This window comes from Mytilus californianus, unplaced genomic scaffold, assembly GCF_021869535.1.
Source record: "Mytilus californianus isolate M0D057914Y unplaced genomic scaffold, xbMytCali1.0.p SCAF_7, whole genome shotgun sequence".
Taxonomy (NCBI): domain Eukaryota; kingdom Metazoa; phylum Mollusca; class Bivalvia; order Mytilida; family Mytilidae; genus Mytilus; species Mytilus californianus.
In genome coordinates, this window is record NW_026262723.1 from 69,101,319 (window position 1) to 69,127,600 (window position 26,282).

Genomic DNA, 26,282 nt, shown 5'->3' on the forward strand with positions numbered 1-26,282 from the left:
CAAGATTAATTAGGCATTAAATTTTGATGTGTTAAATGCATTCTTTATTCAAACTGTTCAACTTTCCAGAAAGATAAGAGATTCAATTACATAGGTAAAGTAACAAACATATTTTAATTTGACCTACAAACATACATAGATATGATCTATTTTTGGAAAATTGGCATACTCAGGCTATACACATTTCAAATAGTTTATTTAAATCTGTATACTTCACTTGGTATATGCAAGTACTTGAAAAAAGAAGGAATATGGATTATATGAGACAGCAATTTCAAGAAATACTTTGAAATAACCATATACCAAAGCTTTCATGCAATCAAAAATATCAAAATTACAGATCACATGTTTAAAAGAAATTTAAGGGCTGATAAAAAGCATAGATCATCACTTTTCTGGCTTTAATTGTCCGATTTTTTTCTTTATAACTGTAGTACTATATACTCCTATATATACAGTATAGAAATGTTTGCTGACAGAATATCCACAAACTTCTTATAAAATAATGTTAAAGTACTATATTAATTAAACTTTTATCATTATTTGTTGTTTTCATCATTTATTTTTTTATTCTTGATTACGCAATTTTTTTGTCAAGCTCATTAGTGATTTTCCCAATGTTAAGATCCACATTTAGATTTGGCAATAATGTTGATGGTATAATGCATTAATACAAAACCTTTTCACAACTGATTATCATGTGTCTGTTACAATGAAAAATATTTTTGACTGTAAATCTGCTTGAAAATTTAGATTTTAGTACAAAACTCTCATCCAAATAGTTACTATCATTGATTCTGCAAACAAATTTTCCCTTGTCATAAAAACCTGTATGTTAAATGATTGCTTCAATCAGTTGTCGACATGTTTTGTAAACCTCTTTTAATCCTTTGTAAAGATCTGTGTGGATACTTTATTAAAAGCTCTGAGAGGTCTATTAAATTTTGTTCTGGGTATTTTCAATAAGGGAGACCCAGTAAGTCAGGAAAAGTCAATCATTGAATCAGGCTTAAATAAATTTTACCAATCCAAAACAAGAAATCATATTTAAGCGTTTATTGCATTTTTATTTTCATTAAGGAGACCCAGGAAGTCGGAAGTAGTCAATCTTTAACCTTGTTGAAAATTATTGTACCAATCCAAGGTCAGAAATATAACTTTCAGTGTTTTTGTACATGTATTTGTCTTTCATCATCTGGTTCTTTGCAACTGATTATTTCAAATGCGTTGTTTTATTTGAAATTTTCCTACTCAACTGTGCAAGGCATTTTATGCACTCAATATGAAGCAAGATTATACAGTTAAGTATAAGCTCCTTTTTCCTCTATAAATTTGGGATATTGTCTTGTATACATTTGGCCTTGACATCTCTTCCGTTTTTTGTTGGCAACAATTAATGTTACAATCAGCAAAAATGATACCTAATATCTTTTTTTTTCTTAGAAAGACAATTTAACAGTGTATTCTCACATGTACAGGAACTTTAAATCTTTATTTTTTCCTTTAAAAAATTACCTACAATTTTCTTACAAGGATAAATTTAAAAATTACAGTATGGTCAATTCCAAGCAACAATACGGATATAAAATTCAAATGATTGAACTTCCTGAATAAATTTAAAATAATTTTTGTTCATTGAAAAATTTTATTACAAATAATTCCATAAAGAGAAAACTTAAACAAAAATTACCCTTGAACTTTTAAACTATAATAAATATTAATTAAATATTAACTGATCCATTTCCTCATATTAGATATATAGATATGTAAACATATCTATATATATGACCGAGATTCTTGGAACAGAAAATCTCTTTAATCTTTGGACAAGGAAGTAAATGGAATCTCCAACTTAAATGATTTATTTCTATTTGTAGACATTTAAATTAAATGTCCTATGCAACAAAATGTTTACAGGTATATTGAAACTTGGTTATTTCCAAAAAAGTTTAAATAGGCATGAATAATCTGATAGTAGGTGTTGTTGATCATTTTCGAATAGACAACTGATATGTGTATTTAAATCTTTTTAATGACATGATTTCATTAGTTTTTGTGCAGTTGTTACCAAACAGTAAACAAAATATGAATTTCAAAATAAAAGGTGTAAATAAGTGCAGTTATATAAATATTTTTTTTTTCTATTTTAAAGGTTATGCAAGTACACTTATCCCTGGCTTAGTATATTTCTAGGAGTTTGATTGGTTAACGCACGTCGTTACAAAACCCATAGCCCCTGGGTGTTGCTAACCCATATCCCCGGACGTTGCTACCCATTACATCGGGGAATTTCACGCGCGTTTTCCCTAGTTCCATGGTTATTCCTTATGAAATATCGAATTCTGTAGATTTTCCATGATGTCTGTATAATTAAATACTTAATTCCCTTACGATTTTATCTTATTATATCGATTATTTGCACTCATTTTAGTAAATGCATCACTATGCAGCCACATTGTCAATGAATGGTACTACTGACCTAGCCATGCAAATGACCCACGTTGACGTCACACCGTTTATGATGTAACTCTCACAACATTGCGCGCCAAATTCGACCCATTTCAGTTTCTCTGTCTCTAGTTTAAAAACGTCTTATATTTGTCTACATGTAGGGTTCTACCAAAGGTAGTACCCTACACCCCGTTAAAAATATGTCAAATTCCCAAATTTCAATAAAAGATATTTAAAAAATGAAAAAAACGTTGCTTTCACGTTAAACTTTGTGGTCGAATTTCTCTAAAAATCGCCAGATTTAGACTAAGACCGGGGATAAATTCGTTATCTACGTTCATATCCATAGATATGGATATTTTAACACCCTTCAGTACCCTATACACCCTTCGGCTGGGCCTCAGGGTGTACTTGGATACTTCAGGGTGTTAAAATATCCATATCTACGGATATGAACGTAGATAACTTATAGTATCCCTATTTATATTTCATTGAGTGAAAATCAATCAAAACCTGCACAAACATCTACATTTGCAGAAAATCTGTGAGAATTGGAATTTCCTGATTAATTCAAGCAAATCAATTTCAAAACTGCCAACAAATTTTCCTAAATCCTGATTGCTTATTTTGACTTGACGTACATGTATTCCAGAGGTTGGTTAACCACTGATAATTAATTCTTGCAGAAAATAAAACTAACAATTTTGACATTACCTGAAAACCTTTTAATGAGTTATTCTGTACTTAGAACATAAAAAGACAAATGAACCATATTTTAATAATTTCTTTTAACTGTTCAAATATCTAAGCATCTTTTGATAACTGAATGTACAGAGTGTCCTTAAATCTCACAAACTAGATAGATTTGTCCGTTTTTATGGACTTCCCCTTTTTGAATTTACCTTTGAGTTCAGTATTTTTGTTATACTTTTTTACTGTAAATAAAGAATTTTTTGTGATACTTTAATTATTGTGGAAACTGTCAGGAAAAAGTGTTGCAAAAATAAATTTGCATTCTAAATTTTTCAGGTATTATTTGTATGCAGTATTTCCTGAGTTGCAAAATTTTTCAGGCATTTTCGTACATTGTTCACAATCTCAATAATAAATGCATTGAAACATTTTTTTTAATTTACAATACCTATTTTTCAACAAGTTAAATACTATCTTTCCATTTCTCAATATGCTAATGATTTTTTTAAAAGTAGTTTTAAATTTCTCAATATTCTAAGTCAAAAAGACAATTATAATCCTCAACTTCAAATAATTTTCTCTTTACATCATCACAAAGCCACCTAAGGCATGGCTTTCAAAAGTATGCAGTAGACAATCCATCTATTGAACTCTAACATAAAAATTACTTTGTTCTATAATATAAACAAAAGGGCAAGTGAAGTTAATACCTTAACATGGGATAGGCAACAGCAATAACGGGAGTATCAATGTCAGAAATAAAAGTAAACATTACAATAACCCAGCAATGGCTACCTTTGAACGGTCTTATTATTAATTTTTTTCAATTGTTTTTCTAAATTTGCATATTTCAAAATATTTTCTATGATATAATCATCAAAATTTATGATCAAAATCAAATTTGACATAAACATCTGTGAAAAGACATGTACACCACTATCCAAAGGGTTGAGTTGAGTGCTTAATAACATGTATAATCCCACCACATAGTTTATGTGCCTGTCCCAAGCCACACGCCTGTAATCCAATGCTTGTTCTTGGTTGTTCAACTTTTACTGTTAATTTGTTGATAAAACATATCAAATCCTATTTCAAATATGTTGATGGCATTGACTATTAACACCAACGTTCTTGGAAATTTTTTGTATAAATATTTCCCTCAGTTATTTCCTCTTGGATTTAAAAAAAATTTCCATTAATTATCACATATTTCTTGGATGTATATCTAATTCAAATAGGTCCTATATGTTCTGATAAGATAAATTTAGCCTTTTTTTAATCTGATGTTCTATATATGGCCATGACAGCTGCATAAGTTTAAGTTGCTTGACAAGGAATGAGACCTTGACATAATTGTCCAAATTTTCCATCCCTATAGTATATGTATATAAAAATAATCTAACTGTCAGCATCAACATGTGTTGTGTTAATATTCCTACTGCTTTACTGTTAACATAAACAAGGTTCTTCTACAGAGAGTACAATAAAATACAATTATTGACAATCAAAACTTTATTATTTACACCATGTACATTGGATATCCTGTTTTCGTATACTTTATCATGAAATAGGGTTACCTTTCCGGAATACCCCCTCCTAATTATGGTGTAAATGAGATACAAACAATCATTTTTACACCATCATGGGTGTGTTTGATACAATTAAAGGAGATGAAGAGTTGACACAATGAGATGATTGACAACTACAAAAAACTGCAAAGATGTCCAATGGTCAACCTTAGCTACAAAAATGAAAAAAAAAATAAATAAAATTTGAATGATAATCATGGATGATTTTGCACTGAAATGAAATAATCTGAAAATCATTCAAATATATTAATAAATTATCATAATATATAAAAAAAAAAAAAAAAAAAAAACCTCATTCCTCTCAAAAGAGTCTTTTTCTATCGGAGCTATTACCATGTCCAACAACTTTTGAAAACAAGAGTGCACACGCTGAAATGTCTCGCCTTCTTTACTAACCATTGATATTATGTTGATAGTCCTAAATATAAAGCTTTACTACAACTATCACATAAACTTAACATGATCCAAGAAAATGAGGTCAAGGTCATATAAACCAAACGAGAAATACATGTACACCTTACAATCATTCAATACACTAAAATATACTTGACCTATTGTTTATAGTTTCTAAGATACAGACTTAACCAAGAAAACTAAACATTGACCAATGAACAAAGAAAATGAGGTTAAGGTCAGATGAACAATGCCAGGCAGACATGTACTACAGCTTGCAATCCTTCCATACAACAAATATAGTTGTCCTATTGCTTATAGTATTAGAAAAACAGACCAAAACACAAAAACTTAACACTGAGCAATGAATCGTGAAAATGAGGTCAAGGTCAAGTAAAACCTGCAAGACTGACAGGTACATCATAAAATATTTCCATACACCAAATATAGATGACCTATTGCATAAAGTATTAGAAAAAAAGAACAAAACTCAAAAACTTAACTTTGACCACTGAACCATGAAAATGAGGTCAAGGTCAGATGACACCTGCCCGCTAGACATGTACACCTTACAATCATTCCATACACCAAATATAGTAGACCTATGACATACAGTATAAGAAAAACAGACCAAAACACAAAAACTTAACTATAACCACTGAACCATGAAAATGAGGTCAAGGTCAGATGACACCTGCCAGTTGGACATGTACACCTTACAGTCCTTCCATACACCGAATATACTAGACCTATTGCTTATAGTATCTGAGATATGGACTTGACCACCAAAACTTAACCTTGTTCATTGATCCATGAAATGAGGTCGAGGTCAAGTGAAAACTGTGTGACGGGCATGAGGACCTTGCAAGGTACGCACATACCAAATATAGTTGAACTATTGCATATAGTATTAGAAAAAAAGACCAAAACTCAAAAACTTAACTTTGACCACTGAACCATGAAAATGAGGTCAAAGTCAGATGACACCTGCCCGCTAGACATGTACACCTTACAATCATTCCATACACCAAATATAATAGACCTATGGCATACAGTATAAGAAAAACAGACCAAAACACAAAAACTTAACTATAACCACTGAACCATGAAAATGAGGTCAAGGTCAGATGACACCTGCCAGTTGGACATGTACACCTTACAGTCCTTCCATACACCGAATATACTAGACCTATTGCTTATAGTATCTGAGATATGAACGTGACCACCAAAACTTAACCTTGTTCACTGATCCATGAAATGAGGTCGAGGTCAAGTGAAAACTGTCTGACGGGCATGAGGACCTTGCAAGGTACGCACATACCAAATATAGTTATCCTATTAATTATAATAAGAGAGAATCTAACATTACAAAAAATCTTAACTTTTTTTTCAAGTAGTCACTGAACCATGAAAATGAGGTCAAGGACATTGGACATGTGACTGACGGAAACTTCGTAACATGAGGCATCAATATACAAAGTATGAAGCATCCAGACCTTCCACCTTCTAAAATATAAAGCTTTTAAGAAGTTAGCTAACGCCGCCGCCGCCGCCTGATCACTATCCCTATGTCGAGCTTTCTGCGACAAAAGTCGCAGGCTCGACAAAAAAACAAGAAGGAAAAAAAACTGAAATCATGCAGTAAAGAAACTGATGATGTATGCTTTGTGTGACATAAGGAAATTTCCAGTTTTAAAACTTTAATTTATGTCTTAAACATGTTTTAAAACAGGACACAGTAATTGGCAAAAAATGTATTTTGCAATATCAATGTAGATGATGAAATTTTCTAAATCACATGGCTTTGGCAGTTTAACTAGAAATATTACATCTTGAAATTCAAACAATGGCATCAGTTCTACTGTATGACCCCTGTTTGCATGATCTTGACAAGGGGTAAAAACATCAAATTATTTTTTTTAATCTTTCAAATTTCCTCCTATACAATATAAGACGGTAACTGGATATCTGAAAAAGCATTACAAGAGATAAGAGAATTTTGATATTTTCAATTGAGCAGAATAATGGAAGAAAAGGAGTTTCATAGTATCAAGTATACAGTGAAATCCTGATAAAACAACTGACAGTAGAAAGGTGAAACTTTGGAGATAGCTCACATTATAAGGAAGATTGTATAAAAAGTTTTAAAACTTGTTGGTATGACATGTATACGGAACTAACAAGTGCAAATCTGACCGTTTAGGAACTCCTCTTACATCATTAAACGAAAGAGTTTGATACTTGGTATTCAATTACTAGCAAACAATATGTCTTTGTTAAAAAAAAAGATATTTTATATTTGCTGTTCTTGTATTATTATGTCATGCCACTCTTCTTATTTCTATGTATATTCATGTAATGAATTTAGTAGAGTATTTTGGCTATGAAGTTATACTTAAATAAAATAAATGGGGAATGTGTCCATAGGACACAGATGATGCCCCCGCTTGCATATTACATTATAGACACATAACTTAAGAAATGTAAAAGTGATGCTACCCAAATTTGTACTTGATTTGTGTTTTGTGGTAATAAGCATTGTGTATAAGTTTCATAACATTTAGATGAGGCAAACTTAAGTGAGAGAACGAAAACTAAAAATTCAGCAATTTTTCTATTTGTAAAGGGGCATAACTCTAGAACGGTAAAAGTGACGCCACCAAAATTCGAACTTGATCTATGTTTTGTGGTAATTAGCATTGTGCATAAGTTTCATAACATTTGGTTGAGGCAAACTAAAGTAAGAGAACAGAAACGAATATTTCAGCAATTTTTCCATTTGTAAAGGGGCATAACTATAGAACAGTATAAGTGACGCCACCAAATTACAATCTTGATCTGTGTTAAGTGGTAATAAGCATTGTGTATAAGTTTCATAACATTTGGTTGAGGCAAACTAAAGTTAGAGAATGGAAATGAAAATTTCAGCAATTTTTCCATTTGTAAAGGGGCATAACTATAGAACGGTAAAAGTGACCCTACCAATATACAAACTTGATCTGTGTTTTGTGGTAATAAGCGTTGTGTATAAGTTTCATAACATTTGGTGGAGGCAAACTAAAATTAGAGGACGGAAACAAAACATTTAGCAATTTTTCCGTTTGGAAAGAGGCATTACTCAAGAAAAGTTAAAGTGATGCCACCAAAATTCAAACTTGATCTGTCTTTTGTGGTAATAAGCATTGTGTATAAATTTCATAACATTTGGTTGAGGCAAACTAAAGTCTAAGAGAACAGAAATGAAAATATAAGCAATTTTTCAATTTGTAAAGGGGCATAACTCTAGAAAGGTAAAAGTGACGCCACCAAAATTCAAACTTGATCTATGTTTTGTGGTAATAAGCATTGTGTATAAGTTCCAGAACATTTGGTTGAGGCAAACTAAAGTTAGAGAACGGAAACCAATTTTGGGACGTACGTACATATGTACAGACGGACAAGGGTAAAACTTAATGCCCCCTCCGCTACGGTGGGGGCATAAAAAATATAATTGCACTAAGACGTTTTTTCTGAGTTGGAGTTTTGGGCGTGTTTGTAGAATATGGGATGTGTTGTTGACACATGGCATAATCAGAAATGATTGTGAAATTTGACAAGTGTGTGGGACCAGACACACAACAACAAGGATGGAATTAGCAGGGGTGTGTTTAATTTATACCTAATGATGAACATGTCCATTGAAATTTAAATTAAAAATAAACACATAATTTAATCATTCTTTGAAAGATCATCATATCAAAATATTTTTCTAGGAGGTCCATCCATATATAGTGACATTTTATAATAAGAGAACCCTGATCTTTTCTTTAAATCAATTATACAAAAAATATGGCATACTTGAAAAACATTTATTTAGGGATAGGATATTACATTTTGCGCTTAATCATCATGCTCTCAATAAAGATCAAGAGACTAGATATTAATGAACATGTCGCTAATATCAACTCTATATATTTAATACATGTGAACTGACATATAAAATGTTTGTAAATGCATTTCAAAATATCACATCACATGACCCTATATTCTTTCACAATAAAACATGACATTAGGTTCTAAGAATACCTTGTTTACTATCAGCCCTTTAAAAAAATGAATAAAGTAAAAAAACAAACAATCCTGGTTTATTTATATTTTCACATTATCAATCTACAAAATAAAATAAAAGACATCTTTCACTTGGTAAACATAAAGGCTTGTGTTTTTTTTTATTCATAAGCAAGTCAAAATACAAAGTATTTATTATGGCTTTACTATATCTTCAAAGGGTCACCTTTAAAAAAAATGTACATATCTTATTAATCATTCTCGAACTTTAAAGTTCTCCAGATGAATGATCTATTATCCTGACCAATATTTTAAATGTTATTTTTAATGATTTAGTCTTTGAAGATAATAACAAAATTATGTAAATACTTTTAAAGGTGACCCTTTGAAGATTTATTGATGTACATAAACTGATATACATAGGAAATGTTTTTTAAATTTCAAAAAGTTGAGATAAAATTCTCCGTATATCAAGAAAAATAAAAACTAGAGGCTCTAAAGAGCCTGTGTAGTTCACCTTGGTCTATGTGCATATTAAACAAAGGACACAGATGGATTCATGACAAAATTGTGTTTTGGTGATGGTGATGTGTTTGTAGATCTTACTTTACTGAACATTCTTGCTCCTTACTATTATCTCTATCTATAATGAACTTGGCCCAGTAGTTACAGTGGAAAATATTTTATGAAAATTGCAAAAAATTGACTATAAAGGGCAATAACTCCTTAAGGGGTCAATTGACAATTTTGGTCATGTTGACTTATTTGTAAATCTTACTTTGCTGTACATTATTGCTGTTTACAGTTTATCTCTATCTATAATAATATTCAAGATAATAACCAAAAGGTGCAAAATTTTCTTAAAATTACCAATTCAAGGGCAGCAACCCAACAACGTGTTGCCTGATTGGTCTGAAAATTTCAGGGCAGATAGATCTTGACCTAATGAACAATTTTATCCTCGTCAGATTTGCTCTCAATGCTTTGGTTTCAGAGATATTAGCCAAAAACTGCTTTTTACCCTATGTACTATTTTTTAGCCATGTCGGCCATCTTGGTTTGCGGGCGGGGTCATCGGACACATTTTTTAAACTAGATACCCTAATGATGATTGTGGACAAGTTTGGTTAAATTTGTCTTAGTAGTTTCAGAGGAGAAAATTTTTGTAAAAGATTACAAAAATTTACGAAAAATGGTTAAAAATTGACTATAAAGGGCAATAGCTCCTTAAGGGGTCAACTGACCATTTTGATCAAGTTGACTTATTTGTAGATCTTACTTTACTGAACATTATTGCTGTTTACAGTTTATCTCTATCTATAATAATATTCAAGATAATAACCAAAAACGGCAAAATTTCCTTAAAATTACCAATTCAGGGGCAGCAACCCAACAACGGGTTGTCCGATTCATCTGAAAATTTCAGGGCAGACAGATCTTGACCTGATAAACAATTTTACCCTTTGTCAGATTTGCCTTAAATGCTTTGGTTTCAGAGATATAAGCTAAAATCTACATTTTACCCCTATGTTCTATTTTTAGCCATGGCGGCCATCTTGGTTGGTTGGCCGGGTCACCGGACACATTTTTTAAACTAGATACCCCAATGATGATTGTGGCCAAGTTTGGTCAAATTTGGCCTAGTAGTTTCAGAGGAGAAGATTTTTGTAAAAGTTAACAGACGACGCTAGACGACGACGACGACAGCTGACAGACGCAAAGTGATGAGAAAAGCTCACTTGGCCCTTTGGGCCAGGTGAGCTAATAAAAATAAGATGCGGTATGAATGCCTACGAGACAATTATCAATGAGAGACCACAGGACGAGGATATTAACAACTATAGAAAGCCATAAAAGAATTAGGCAATGTGAAACAATTAAAAAAAGAATACAACAAAAACTCCAGACATCAACCAATGACATCCATTGGAATACAGGATCCTGACTCCGAACAATCACATGAAGAATGTTGTGGGGTTAAACATGTTTATGAGTGCTTAACCCTTCTCTTAATCTGGAACAGTTGTGTAGCAGTACAAAACAAGAAAAAACTATAAAAAAAGTTGAAAAGGACTTGACTCATCAGATCGGTACTAAGCATAAAAACAAATAACAAAAAGTCAAAAGACATAAAATACCTAACTAAGATTACTTGCAGTACTGAAAGCTAATTAAAGCCCATTTGCAACCAATAAATGAACAATGTTTTCCCAAACTAATATATCAACCAGTACACCTCCAACAAATTTAGTGTAACAACGTCATCAGTAGTTTGAAAAGGCTTATCTTGTGCAATGTCAAATATTTGTGTAGACATGATACTTAAGATTTTATTCACGAACTTAGCAAAAATATTTGCAGATATTTTTTCCATAAAAGACTTGTTGGTTAAACTCTTTAACCCTATAATTCCCAATCAAAAATGCAGCTAATAGTAAGAAGCTATCGTTATTTTAAAATATTTTCATAATTTGCTTTTGTTTATATGATTTTTTTTTAAAAATGTAACCAAAAGTATGTTAACCTAGATCTTTTGCTTGGTTGATCTCAGAAAATATATCATTACAATTTTTGTGTGTGCATCATTTGCATTTTTCTTCCATTTATTGATATTCAGCCATTTCTTGTTATAAAGTTCACTCTTGTAAACAAAAATTTCTCTATTTCTAGAGAAACAATATGGCAAAAGTAAAAGTACAATATTGATTGATTGATTTTTGGTGTTTAATACCACTTCAAACTTCAAGCACTATTGGCTATGTCTTGGCAGTCAGTTTTTATTGGTGGAGGAAGCTGAACCACTGACCTTTGGCAGGAAAACTAACAATCCTAATCAATTGAGATTGGAGTTGAACACAACTACCAAATGTGGGGGTTCAAACTCACAACCTCAGTATTGACAGGCTAGTGATACAGTAGATTAACTACTTAGACTACTCGTCCACAGAGGTTGGGTTCAAACTCACAACCTCAGTGTTGACAGGCTAGTGATACAGTAGATTAACTACTTAGACTACTCGTCCACAGAGGTTGGGTTCAAACTCACAACCTCAGTATTGACAGGCTAGTGATACAGTAGATTAACTACTTAGACTACTCGTCCACAGAGGTTGGGTTCAAACTCACAACCTCAGTATTGACAGGCTAGTGATACAGTAGATTAACTACTTAGACCACTCGGTCACCGAAAATATCTAAACATATTGATATCAAAGTGACATCACAGTAGTTAGTATTATATATAATTTATCAACACTTCAATCAGCCTTTTTTCTACAATGTTGTATGTTTTTTCCTATCAGTAGGTTTTCTTTTCTACAATGTTGTATGTTTGTTTCCTATCAGTAGGTTTTCTTTTCTACAATGTTGTATGTTTGTTTCCTATCAGTAGGTTTTCTTTTCTACAATGTTGTATGTTTGTTTCCTATCAGTAGGTTTTTCCCCTCTTCATTATTTCCACGAGTTCCACAGAGACTGGTAATAACTGCCAATTAGCAAGAATAAAGCATCCTAATGAATATTTGTCACAGAATAAGTTTGTCTCTAGGGTTTCTTCATTTGTTAATTATTACATTACATGTATGATCCATACTTTTGACTGGCTACTTTTCTCCAATAAAATGAAACATTCATGACAGCACTATGCTTCCCATGTCAACATCACAACAATGCATAGGAAAACAAAAGAAACATATGATATAACTAGTAATTTCATGATTGTAGCATAAACATGCATTAATGAGAATTGAATGCTTCTTTTTGTAATTATAGGGGTATAAAAGTATTGATCCTGTGAACATTTTTAGTATGCGCTTCATACAAAATGTGCTAAGGTTAACACTTTTACACCCCAATAAAATTACAAAAAGAAGCATTCAACTCTTAAATAATGTCCTACCAGTTCTTTACTCATGAATAAGTCCCTTTCCTGTATTTTTTTCAAATCTGTATCAAAATAACTGTGTTATTATAATTATATGGTCGTTTTTTTATATATTAGGAATCCAGTTGTTCAGTTATCAACATATTTTCAATTTTACTACATTTATTTGTCGAAACGCAAGTCTAAAAAGCTCATGGGTTATCAAGTGCATGCATTAAGACTCAGTAGTTGGGAATTTCATTCAAGAGAAATAAATGAAGAATGTGTCTATGGGCCACAGATGCCCCTGCTTGTAAATATGCACAAGTCAACTTCCACATACAGATGCAGGATTCAACACATTTCGAACTTGATTTGTGTTTTGTGGTAATAAACATTGTGTACAAGTTTAATAACATTTTGTTGAGGCAAATTAAAGTTAGAGAACGGAAACCAATTTTGGGGACGTACAGACAGACGGGACAGACAAGGATAACACTTAATGCTCGCTCCACTACGGCAAGGGGCATAAAAATACTGTTAATTCAGAAAATTTGGCAAGATGTTATTAATACAATTGTTGAATGATAGACAAAACTTTTAGTCCTGTAAAATTGCAATTTCAGGAAATGATGCATACAAATATACATTCAAAATTTAAAATAAGTTCTAATTTTTGCGAGACTTATCTTGTCATATTTAGTATAATAGTAAAAACATTGCAAAATTTCTGAATTTACAGTATTATTTTTGCAGTACAGGTTACATCTAAAAAAGTAAACAACTTCAGGAATTCACAGAATAAATCCATTGTAGGTACATTTAGGTACAATACTACAGCGTAACAGAAAACTCTAGATAGATCAATATCTTCTACTGGTATTACATTGTGTTGAGTAATTACGCAATATATCAGGCTTATGGGTGGTTTATTAAATGTTTTTCTTTTAATGATTAAGATAAGTTAGTTCAATAATGAGTCACTTATAATATGCTACTTATTGTGTAAAATACAAAAGGCTGCATAGCAAAGCAATCTGACATTTTTATTAGTATGGCATTTAAATCAAATGAAAAAAACATCCATGATCATAATGATAATATTACATGAAATAAACAACACACTCCAATTGTATAACTATAAGGTAGTAAGTTCTCTGCCATAAATTATTTTTTTAAGGTATTTTGAGATAGTGTCAAAAGGCCTTATATCAGAAAGAAGATTATCTTGGAAATGAAGAAGGAAGTAACCATTCAAATCAGATTGAACTCCTAGTCAATAGTTCATCTAAGTTTTAACTTTAAATATTTCAAGGATGGTTGAACTTGCTTGTTTTATTTAACTTTTTGAGCTTCTTAATTCATTAGTAAATCAGCTGCAAATAATCAAGACCTGCTTTGAACTTTTTCTGACATGATTGCAATAATATATAAGGTGTAACCTTGAACTTCCAGATATTTCGTCAGTGACAATTGTGTGAATTGTTTCTGAAATCCAAGCAAGTGCATCCAAATCTCTGATGTCTCCAATATGCTCTGAACAAAAACCTTTTCCTTTGCTCCTGTCATAACAATGATGTAAGAGGGTCTGGATGTAGGGTCCTTCATTTTTGTCTTCATTAATTTTTTAGGCCATTTTTCTCTATTCTTTATACGTTTTGCCCATTATTCTTTATGCCTTATATTTTAGCACCTCATTATTCTCTATTCTTTATTTTTTTGGTCCATTTTTCTCTATTCTTTATATTTTTTGCCCATTATTCTCTATTCTATATCCCCCCAGCCACACCCTCATGTAACTTGGAATGTTCCTGGAGTTAATCTCAGAATACTTATGTTGAATTAAATATGAATACTTATAAATTCTGCATACCTTTCAAAACCATATAAAATAAATTAAATCATTGTTCACATTTAAATTGCCCTCTGCAAGATTATATTACAACCTGATAATAACCTTTCTTGGATTTCTACAGTCTAAGGGGAATAACTCTAAATTTAATATTTGAATCCTAATGATTGAACCTATTTAAAAATAATATCATGGTTTTTTTGCAATGCAGGAAGAGGTCATATGATTTAACCTGTTTGACAACAAATGAAAAATTTCTTTTTCAAATTACTTTCTTGATATGATGAAACTTTAAACTGACTGAAAAAGCCTTCACCTATTAGATCTCTATTTATACTTCTAATTCATTTGATCTCTGGTTGAGAGTTGCCTCATCGGAAATCATACCACATCAACCTATTTTCATATGATTGTCTTGGTAAAAGAAAATCTTTTAAAAATCAGAATTTATTTAAAGAACTACAATGTAATGTAAAATGCAATTAAAAGGCATAAAATGACTCAAAAATAATTCAACATTCACAGATTTTGAACAAGTAACTCAAGATGCATAAACTTTTCAAGTTTAAGTATGGGTCAGAATATAGGTTTTTTTTAGTACTTTAACAATGTCACAATAACAAAAGAGTGATCTAAATTTTCAAGTCTACTGTCATAACTCCTGAAATCTTTCATTTCTTATATACAATGGAAATTTTAATAATTTTTTCATGGTGATTCACCATGAATTTATAAACCTTTGAGGAAGACATTTAAAACTAACCACAAACATGTTGCCCTTTAAGTATTCTGAATCAGTCATGTTTTTCTTTTGTCTGGACTTAAATAACTAAACACGTGGTAATGATGTGAAAATACTTATAAATAAATGGGGAATGTGTCAATGGGACACAGATGATGCCCCCGCTTGCATATAACATTATATAGGGTCATAACTCAAGAAGGATAAAAGTGACGCTACCCAAATTCGTACTTGATCTGAGTTTTGTGGTAATAAGCATTGTGAATAAGTTTCATAACATTTGGTTGAGGCAAACTTAAGGGAATGGAAACAAAAAATTCAGCAATTTTTCCATTTGTAAAGGGACATAACTCTAGAACGGTTTAAGTGACACCACCAAAATTCAAACTTGATCTGTGTTTTGTAGTAATAAGCATTGTGTATAAGTTTCATAATATTTGGTTGAGGCAAACTTAAGTTAGAGAATGAGTGAAAAATTCAGCAATTTTTCCATTTGTAAAGGGGCATAACTCTAGAAAGGTAAAAGTGATGCCACCAAAATTCAAATTTGATCTGTGTTTTGTGGTAATAAGCATTGTGTATAAGTTTTATAACATTTGGTTGAGGCAAACTAAAGTTACTGAAACCAATTTCTAGACGTACGGACGGACGTACAGACGGACAAGGGTAAAACTTAATGCCCCCTCAGCAATGGCAGGGGCATAAAAACTAAAAAAAAAACAAATTATGGGTCTGTTTGTTTATTATTATATTTATAAGAACTAAATTCAGATGCTTCTGCCAGTAAAAGAACACAGAACACTGTTAAAATTATTTTTGTAAACATTTTAACAATAATCAACCAAATCATAACTGTTAGACTCCTACCATTAGTCAGCAGAATCCTTCCTACTCTTTGTGATGATTGAAAAAGAAAGCCTTTTCTGAAGTTATGGGCTTCATGTAAATTCTATTTGAACATTTGACCTATACCAATACACATATTTTCTTTTAGTCCAAAATTTAAGAAACTAAACCTGCATCATACGTCACTATTAATTCTGGATAAAAATATCCCTTACTCTTACTCACCCTTCTGGCTCTTTCAACCTCTCCACATGGTAATCGTTTGGAAAAAGCTATCCCTGTCAGAGGGGTACCAGTTGGGGGTAACAGTATGGAGGCATCCATGGTCAAATATTCAACATTCAAAGGACGGTTCTGTAATACAAGATTGGTCAATTAGTTCTTCCCTTAAAAACTGAAGTAAAATTTTTATTACCAATAAGTAATTATGAGTGTATAAGAACTCAACATTATTGTCTAAATTTTCAAATACTGGTATCAGCTGTAAAAACAACTACCACTGATATATGATTACCATGTAGACAAAAAGCAAGATAGAATAAAAAAAGTATTGAATCTTCTTGACTTTAGTGAATATTTTTCGTCCATTGGGATAAGTTTTAAGATATATATTTATTAACATTTTGTCACAAAAAAATCTTAATAAATTTCATATTCAAGAGAACAAGATGTTTGAAAAAATGCTTTACCATTAAAGTCATATGAAATGAGTGTCTTGAAATAATAATGTTACGGAAATCATTGTCAGAACCGATGCATGTATATATACGAAACTAAGTTCTCTATGCATAATTTTTTACAATTATCACGAATACATAACAAATAATCGACAAAAATATTTCATTTAGTGAAATCTTTCCCTGCAAATGAACTCTCGTGTTTTATTGCCAAAGTTTACCGAACCTGACCTTAATAAACAATCCATCAACAAAACACAGACTCGTAAAGCACGTGAAAAATAAGTGAGATGATAGACATGCAAAAGTGATGTTTACTTTTTTTTAATATATTTTCCATACGTTTCTATTTGTTAACCTAAAATTTTTATGTCATAACAGTTCAATTATTTGGTGTATTTAATTCTTCTTTTCGATTCAATTAACACTAAGTACCTTCCAGTGCACGTTTGCTTACATTCTTTTAATCAAGGTTTTTCCTCGCATTTGCGCAGTGTGGTTGCTGAAATTCTATCGAGAGCTCTCGTTGTTAAGATCTCTGCATAGGAAAAAGCTATTGGCCAATTAATGTACAGGATGACAATAGTAATTCAATAGCGGTACATTTCTGAAGATTTTGATAAGACAAAGGATTTTGTTTTAATAGAAAGTTCATGTACACATGTTTTATAGTAAAACTTATCCATTTAAGTATTTAAACATTTTCAACTTTTTTATTAAAGTGGTATATAACACTAAAGGGAGATAACTCTTTAAAAATCAAAATTAGTGTTTGTCAAACTGCTATATATCCAATGATATTTTTCAGATAGTGTGTGGTTCAAATTTTTTGTAATTTTTGTATTTTTGTCAAAGGGTCAAAGTAAATATTTTGTCAACATTTTATGAAAATTAAATGAGCCAAATTATTTTTAGTCAAGGTGTTTGGTACCACCTTAATTTGAAGTATCATATGAATTTAATTGAAAAATAAATAAATTCTATTTTACCTTCATTTCTCTATATTCATCTTCAAACATGTCTAAAAACATTTCTTCACTCTGAAAAATAAAATAAAGTTGGTCAAAGAAATAAGATTAAAATTAAATATCATCAATTCAAAATGCAATTCTGCATCCTTTTTATCAAGACATATAAAAAGTCACAATTATATATCCAAGCTTGGACCACAACGAATGTCAAAACAATAAATAACAAGCATTCTGTGAGTATTGCATGGCAATACATAGTCCCCTACTGGTTACAAATTCATTGTAATGGAAGGAAATTCTAACTTGATCTATAACTTGTCATGGTGTAAACTACATAAAAATATCAAGTCAAAATCTTCAAGCATGACGAAAAAAAAATGTTGAAAACTGATTATTTAAGTGAATTTTCTATGTCCAAAGACCATAACTCTGCACAAAATTATCAGACTGGAACAAAATTCCAACTTGATCTGTAACTTGTCATGATAAAACTATATACTAATTATCAAATCAATATCTTCAAGAATGACAAACAAAACTACCACTAAATTCTTCAAACAATTTACCAAAGAAAAGGAAAAAAATCCAAAATGTCATTTTGTCTTTTAAAAAATGAGTTAATTGCCTTTGAACAGAAATCTACTAATTAATAAGAATTTCATCAAAAATTTAATTCTAGGGAAAGGGTTTTAACTGAACAAAGAGAAAAGCTAACATCGTGAAAATTGAACTTGACCTGTAACTTGTCATGATAAATCAAGAAACCAAATATCAAATCAATATCTTCAAGCACGAAGAAAAAAAGTCTGGAAAACTGATTTGCCGGACTGACAGATGGACAGACAGATGGACGGAGTGCAAACCTAAAGTCCCCTTCGACTTCGTCGGTCAGGGACTAATAAACTTGGGCTGTATCTTGTGGTCAATATAACTGTATAAGACTTCATAGTATTTGGTCAAGCTGTGATTTATATATTATCTAGATACCCAAAGTGTGACAGGCAATTCTTTTCACCCAGCTATAGGAGATTTTGCAATGACAAACTTCTCCATATGCAGAAATGGAAAAGTCCAAGTTTTGTGATCAGAAACCCCATAAATTTATCTGTTCAAAAAATTTAAACAAGATTGCAAACTACAAATCATATAATTTCAGAATCAAATTTTTGTTTATGATGGACAGACCATTGGACAGGTAAAAAAACATGTCGTTTTATGTGGGGGATACACAAAATACTTTTTTCTGAAATGGACACAATCAAAACACTTCATATTAGGTACTGGTAAGGCTGGAACAGTAACACATTTGTTATAGGCAAGACAATATATATAGTTTATGTCAATATGGCTAATACACAATTGCATAATCATTTTACTTCATTTAAAATTCAAATGGAGACAAAGAAATATTTCATTCATGAAATGAAAAGCCAAAAACATTATGTTAGTACAAAATAATTTTGAAGACTCATGATTTGATAAATATCTATTTTTAGCCATTTGTAATTTATGTAATACATTTCATTTTTCAAAGATTGTGTAACATTACATAAAAATAGTTACATCTTTTAACTGTATGAAGCACAAGAACAATAGATGGATTCATCTTTAAATCCTTTTGTCAGACTTAGGATAATGACAATAAAGCTCATTGTTTGTGATGTTTTGATTTTTTTTTACAAAACATTCATAATATTTTAGTGTGAGGTTTAATATTAACATTTATTGCATGTGAATATGTCAATAAGAAAATTGTTTATAAAATGTTGACAGTTTATGGTATTACAGATATGAGATCATACAAGGGTAATAACTGGTATACCATTATACTGAATCACAGTAAAAAAACACCAAAGTGTCAAAATGACAAAAATAACCAAAAGACATCTAGAGGTTAATATACAGTCTCTGACAATGATATGAATAAATTAAATAGAAACTATCAAAAACCTGGCAAAAATCAATTTCAGTTATAGAATCCACTGTGCATTGAGGACAAAACTGAAAACATGTTTACAAATAAGAAATATCAAGCCAAAAATAACAAGATGCTTGTTATTACAGTTTGAAGTTGTCTTCCCCCAAAAAAATCATTGAAAGTGTAATAACAAGCATGTTGTTACTTCAGGCTTGAGACCAACTTGTTTGTAAACATCTGTGCAGTGACTTATCCTAAACGTGCAGTAGATTTTATAACCATTTAATCGTAAGGTATCATTGACGAATTGCTAAAACAAACCCAAATATGTAAAAATATTAAATCAATTCCGCTATAAAAAAATTTATTCGTGACAAAATTATATCAAAATACAACAAACTAGTAATCACTGTGCCTACGTTGTTTCACCCAAAATGGGAAAAATAATAATGTAAACATGTTGAAATCACATGAGATCTTAACAACAAAACAATCAGCGGAAAATTTGAAAGTATCTGACCATATTTGCATTTCACCAGACGAAAATGTCTGTGATAACTGAAAGGTGTTATTACAGACAACATTTCTTTGTACAATAAAGAAATGTTGTAACCTTGTTATTTCAACACAATTCATGACAGGAAGAGATAACTCTGTCAGAATCCCCACAATAACAGTATGCCTGTTATTTTCTGTAATAACTTGTTTAAGTTATACCCTTGACTGTCATTGGATATAAGGTATTATGAGTCCATCAAACATTTAAAATCAGACCACTGAAACTGTACTACATGTATCAATATTTTACTTCAATGAATCCAGAAGTTACATGTCTTAATTAGCATGCATGTAGATTAGATATGAAAATGTAAGGTGTGTCTGTTTATATAAATATACAGTAATTAAAGAATTTTCTGAAAAACCATTTAGACATCAAACTTTATATCATTGAAGATGACAGAAATGGATGGATGTTTTAAGCAAAACCATGCAGTAAAATTAACTCATTTCATTCTGCAACTGGTCATTTGTACAGTTTTAAATCTTCCAAAAAAGTGTATTCACATAAAATTTTTAATTTGTTTTATGTCTTCTTTTTTTCTTTTCATGATTATTATCTCAACAGATATTCATACATTCTTAATAATATCAATTTTTAAGATAGACTTTTGTTGTATAAAAGAAAAAGAAATTACTTCTTAAAAAAAAACATTTGAAGAAATAGTTCAAATTGTGTTCAAGTTATCTGTTTTTATTTCAATGCACCAGAAAACTGTTTTTTGGGGGTTACTTATTTTACAATTGTTAACTGATGAGTATAACATACAGAGTATTTTATGACAGATGCATAAAAAAGATTCTTACCGAAGCTGTCTGAAACAGGAGTTAGATATCTTTTATATTAATCAAGTTAAGATGGGAAAATTTTCTCTGCTTAGAAAGTCATAACCTTTTAGTGTCTTTAACTAGAATTTGATTGGTTTAACCTTATAGGCATGTTTCCACATGTTAATATAATGAAATCAAATATTACTCCAATTTCTCTAAATTGAATTATAGTATCAAACTGCACACTTCTTTTTCTTTCAAATCATGATTTTTGTGTGTCCCACAATACAGAAAGTGAATTATTGATAAACAAGAATGTGTCCATAGTACATGGATGCCCCACTCGCACTATCATTTTCTATGTTCAGTGAACCGTGAAATTGGGTCAAAACTCTTAATTTGGCATTAAAATTAGGAAGATCATATCATAAGGAACATTTGTACTAAGTTTCAAGTTGATTGGACTTCAACTTCATCAAAATCTACCTTGACCAAAAACTTTAACCTGAAGCGGGACAGACGAACGGATGCAAATATATGAATATAATGAAAAATACTGTTTGAAAAAATATTTCCAATGCTAACAAACTGAATAAATATTTATAAATTAACAAAAAATACTGGTGTAGTACAATTTGTTGCTCTTGCACATGATGAAACAGATCTTTTCAGAGATTATTGGAAAAGCACATGTTGATGTTTCTGAAAGTCTAGACACTTTACTTTGATGTTTTAAACCATTCAACATGAGTCAAGCACTGTTGATTGATACAAGACAATTTCTCATTGTTCAATGTTAGAATGTTATTGCATCACAATGAGAAATCACTATAGCAATAAAACTTTAATGAAAATTAATTCATTTATGAACTCAAACACACCATGCAGGAATTGTTTATTAAAATTACACAGATAGTTCAGCTGTCTCTATCTTGAACATGAGCATGGGTGTCCTACATTTTTTTTATTTGGATGCATGTCCTGAAGATCTAGTAGTATGCCAAAACTGAGAATGAGAAGAACCAATCAATTGCCACAAATCAACTTTAAGTAGATTTCATTTACATATGTATACTACACAGTTGTAAATGTGCAAATTTTGAATGATAAAAACTTACATAAATACAATCCCTGCTTGTAATATGTTCCAGTCCTAAAGCTATGTTACATGCATAAAATATTTACTACAAATTCTATGCAAAAGCATGTATTAATTGTCTATGTTTCACTGTTCACCTTATAAGACTACATTCCAGTTAAATCTATACACCACCAACAGCTTGACTAATAAAAATTAATAAGATCTTGCAAATTGAACATTCGAAGGACAATTTTACTAAATTACTTGAATTAAAGTTTTAAAATCATAAATAAATAACCTTATAAAAATTCCTGAGTAGTTGTGTACAACACTCCCTGGCATTTTCAATGCTGGCTAGGTGTCGGTCTTGTAGATATGATTTCCCACTCATATAGACTAGCTGTTTCAAAAGTTTGATAGTTAGTTCTAATGTTGATAATCTCACTTTATTTCCTGCAACAACAAATTATACATGGATAACAATTTGAAAACTGTTGTTATGTTTATATAGATTCTACCACTGCATCGAGTGTGATACAATATTTATCCACTCGAGACAGTCAAATTTAAAACGCGAGGCTTGCCGAGTGTTTTAAATATTTAAAATTTAACTGTCGAGAGTGGATAAATATTGTATTACACGAGATTTGGTTGTGGAATCTGTTTCTCTAATGATTTTCAAACAATATGCATGCAAACTTATTCCCTCTTTTCCATAATCTGAAAAAAAAATGTGTTCTTTCTATGTGACGTCATCAGGCATGGTCGCCTTTTTTCATGACGTCACAATAGGAAGTTCAGAGGAAAGCAAGAAAATTCGATGTCATAATAGGATTTTAACCAATGAAGAACTGAGATCAAACGAACCACACGTTGATTAAATTTTTTTATACAATGGGTGCAGAAAGGGATAAATTGACGAAGAATTAGAGAAATTATAATACAAATTTTGTGTAGGGTGATAATTGGATATATCTTACATATCAAAATTCTAATAACATTACACATGTATGTATGCAGGAATTTCCTATCACACCAAATCAACAGATTTAGCCTGTTCTGTCAGTTGAAAAACAACTACATTATAAAAGTCATAAAAATAATGACACTTGTTATCAATAAACTGCTTCGCTGAGCGCAGCTAGATATGCCCGCAGAGGTCCAACCCTGAACAGTTGGGGCAAAAATGGACACAATATTCAAGCTTGATTCAGGTATGAATTTGGATTGTAATTAAATATTTGACATATTATAGGTTTCTGAATAAATGTAGTCAAAGAACTTGAAATTGGTTATATGAATTGAATTTATATTCAATTAAATATTTCTTGCTGTTGTGCAATACTTAGTATATTTGTTGTCAGATTATAAACAAATAAAGTTCAATTAATTCTCAATGTCATATCAGAAATTTATGAAAATAAAAAAGGGAGCTTACATCAATAGATATAAACAATTCACCAAAGTTTCATGAGAATTGGTGACAGCATTTTTGAGTTATTGTCAGAAAACTGGAAAATCACCCCTTTTTTTAATGAATAAAACCCCATAACTCAGAAATGTAAAATGTAAAATTTATAAAAATCTAAAGGGAGCTTACATCAATACATACAAACAATTCACCAAAGTTTCATAAGAATTGCTGAAAGCATTTTTGATTTTTAGTCCGAAAACTGGAAAATCCCCCCTTTTTTTATGAATAAAACCCTGTAACTCGAAAACATAAAATCTAAAATTTATAAAAATCAAAAGGGAGCTCATGTCAATAGATATAAACAATTCACCACAATTTCTTGCAAGTTGGTGAAAGCATTCTTGACTTATTGTCCGAAAACTGGAAAATCCCCCTTTTTTTAATGAATAAAACCCCATAACTCGGAAACTTAAAATCTAAATTTTATAAAAAAACAAAAGGGAGCTCACGTCAATAGATATAAACAATTCACCAAAGTTTTATGCAAATTGGTGAAAGCATTTTTGAGTTAATGTCCGACATGTTGACGACGGACAGACGGACGGACAGACGGACGGACGGACGGACAGACAGACAACGGTATACCATAATACGTCCCGTAAACGGGCGTATAAAAACATAAATCAAATAATTCTATGAAAATCACTCTTTCAAAAAAAATATCACAAATAAGTATACATATAAGGCCATACTAAAAAGATTTTTAGGGCTGTTGTTTCACATAAACTATTGCAGATTTGTGGTAAACAGCAAAAAGTACAACATAGGTTTTACATATGGAAAGTAGCAGTAATATAACACATGGAAAACACCTGTTTTACGTATAAAACAAGTATGCAATTCTTGCTGTGTAAATCTAACCAAAACTTTTCTAGACTTGGGCAATTAAGAGATTGACATATGGAATTGATACTTGCTGATTGCTTCAATTGTATGTTATCCTCTAGATGTCCTTTTTTGTTTTATTGTGTTGTTGGATTACTGTCTTTCTATATTTTATTTCTGATGAACATTTTATTTTTAAATCAATCTAGACAGTTTTTCTTGCTGTTGTTTTTTTGGTTCTTTTTAAATTTTTTTGTTTTTGTTTTGTTATGTTTTTGTTATAACCTTTTCTCTTTGTTTTCTTTATTGGATGTTTTAACTGCATTTTTTTAAATATCTTGTGTTAAATCATTGATACCAGATTATAACATTAACAGTTGACATCATATCATTTAGTTTGATTAGAAATAACTGAATGTTGAATTGCTTGCATCTTAGCTATCTATCTAAGGTGAAATTAAAAATAACTTTGAACTATTTTTTTGATGTATGGCTTCTCTCAATTAAGATAGTCAGGACACCAAAAAATAAATTAAAATATCCTAATTCTAAGAAGTTCAGCTTACCACTCTGACTAGCCAATGTGATGATTTTGATTAGTCTCTCTACTAAAGCTACATTGTAATGATCTTTGGTCTGAAAAAGAAATATTTTTTTCATATACATATATTAATATATTCTATTTGGTTATTTACTAATGAAAATTTATCTGTCCTACAATATTTAGGGAATTATATCATTGAATGTCTAGATGTTAGACAAAATGTGAATTAATATACATTTGTACTTAATAACGATGATTAGTGTGACTGATTTTATGGTACTAATTCGGCCTGAAAGAATATGTACATGATTAATATCCATATATAATTTAATTTTGGATGTAACTCGTCTTCTGATTGGCTAAAAGTTTTTTGTCTATCAGCTCATAGACATAATTGTGTCATGTGATCATGACGTCAGCAACATTTTTTTCATGCTTTACTCCTTAAAAATGGAATTTAGAATTGAATTATAAGGACTGACTGAAATATTTTTTCTGTCTATATAGCCTAAAATGGTGCACACTTTTAAATAACCCGCGTAGTGTGCACCACATTTTTGATGTTATTTCTTCATAGACAGAAAAAATATTACAGTCATTCCTTAAATGAACATTAATTTCTCATTTAAATATGAAAATGTTTTTAAGGAATCATAGTGTAATGTTTTGAATGTGAATGTCATGCTGCCCATCAAAGGCCCTTATTTGGAACAATAAATCATTTTCATCTTTTACCCATGCTGCACCAGTTGAGTCAAATAGATAGATTTCCATTAACATATTTTAGTTATTTCCCTTTGTCATCATGTTGGAGGACAACAAGCACAAATTCCTTCATAAATCAATCAAAATCAACTTCTTATACTGACCACTAGACTTTAGAAAAAGTTGTTTTCTGAACAATCTAAATTTGTTTAAGCCTTCTACAATTCATCACTACAATTTAGTTAGAAAACTTGCTTATACTACATGTTTAAATTTGATAAGT

The 26,282-nt window shown here is 30.8% G+C and overlaps 1 protein-coding gene across 3 annotated transcripts in view; it reads right to left on the bottom strand.

Annotated features, from left to right (window-relative positions):
- LOC127709955 (protein CLEC16A-like) overlaps positions 1-26,282 on the bottom strand; it is a 126,063-nt gene that overhangs the window by 65,176 nt on the left and 34,605 nt on the right. For all 3 annotated transcript variants that reach the window (XM_052215659.1, XM_052215658.1, XM_052215657.1), the window contains exons 15-18: positions 25,317-25,386; positions 22,750-22,904; positions 18,142-18,192; positions 16,701-16,829 (exon numbers count right to left, since the gene is read on the bottom strand). In XM_052215659.1, coding sequence (XP_052071619.1) covers positions 16,701-16,829; positions 18,142-18,192; positions 22,750-22,904; positions 25,317-25,386 — 405 coding nt within the window. The remainder of the gene's footprint in view (positions 1-16,700; positions 16,830-18,141; positions 18,193-22,749; positions 22,905-25,316; positions 25,387-26,282) is intronic.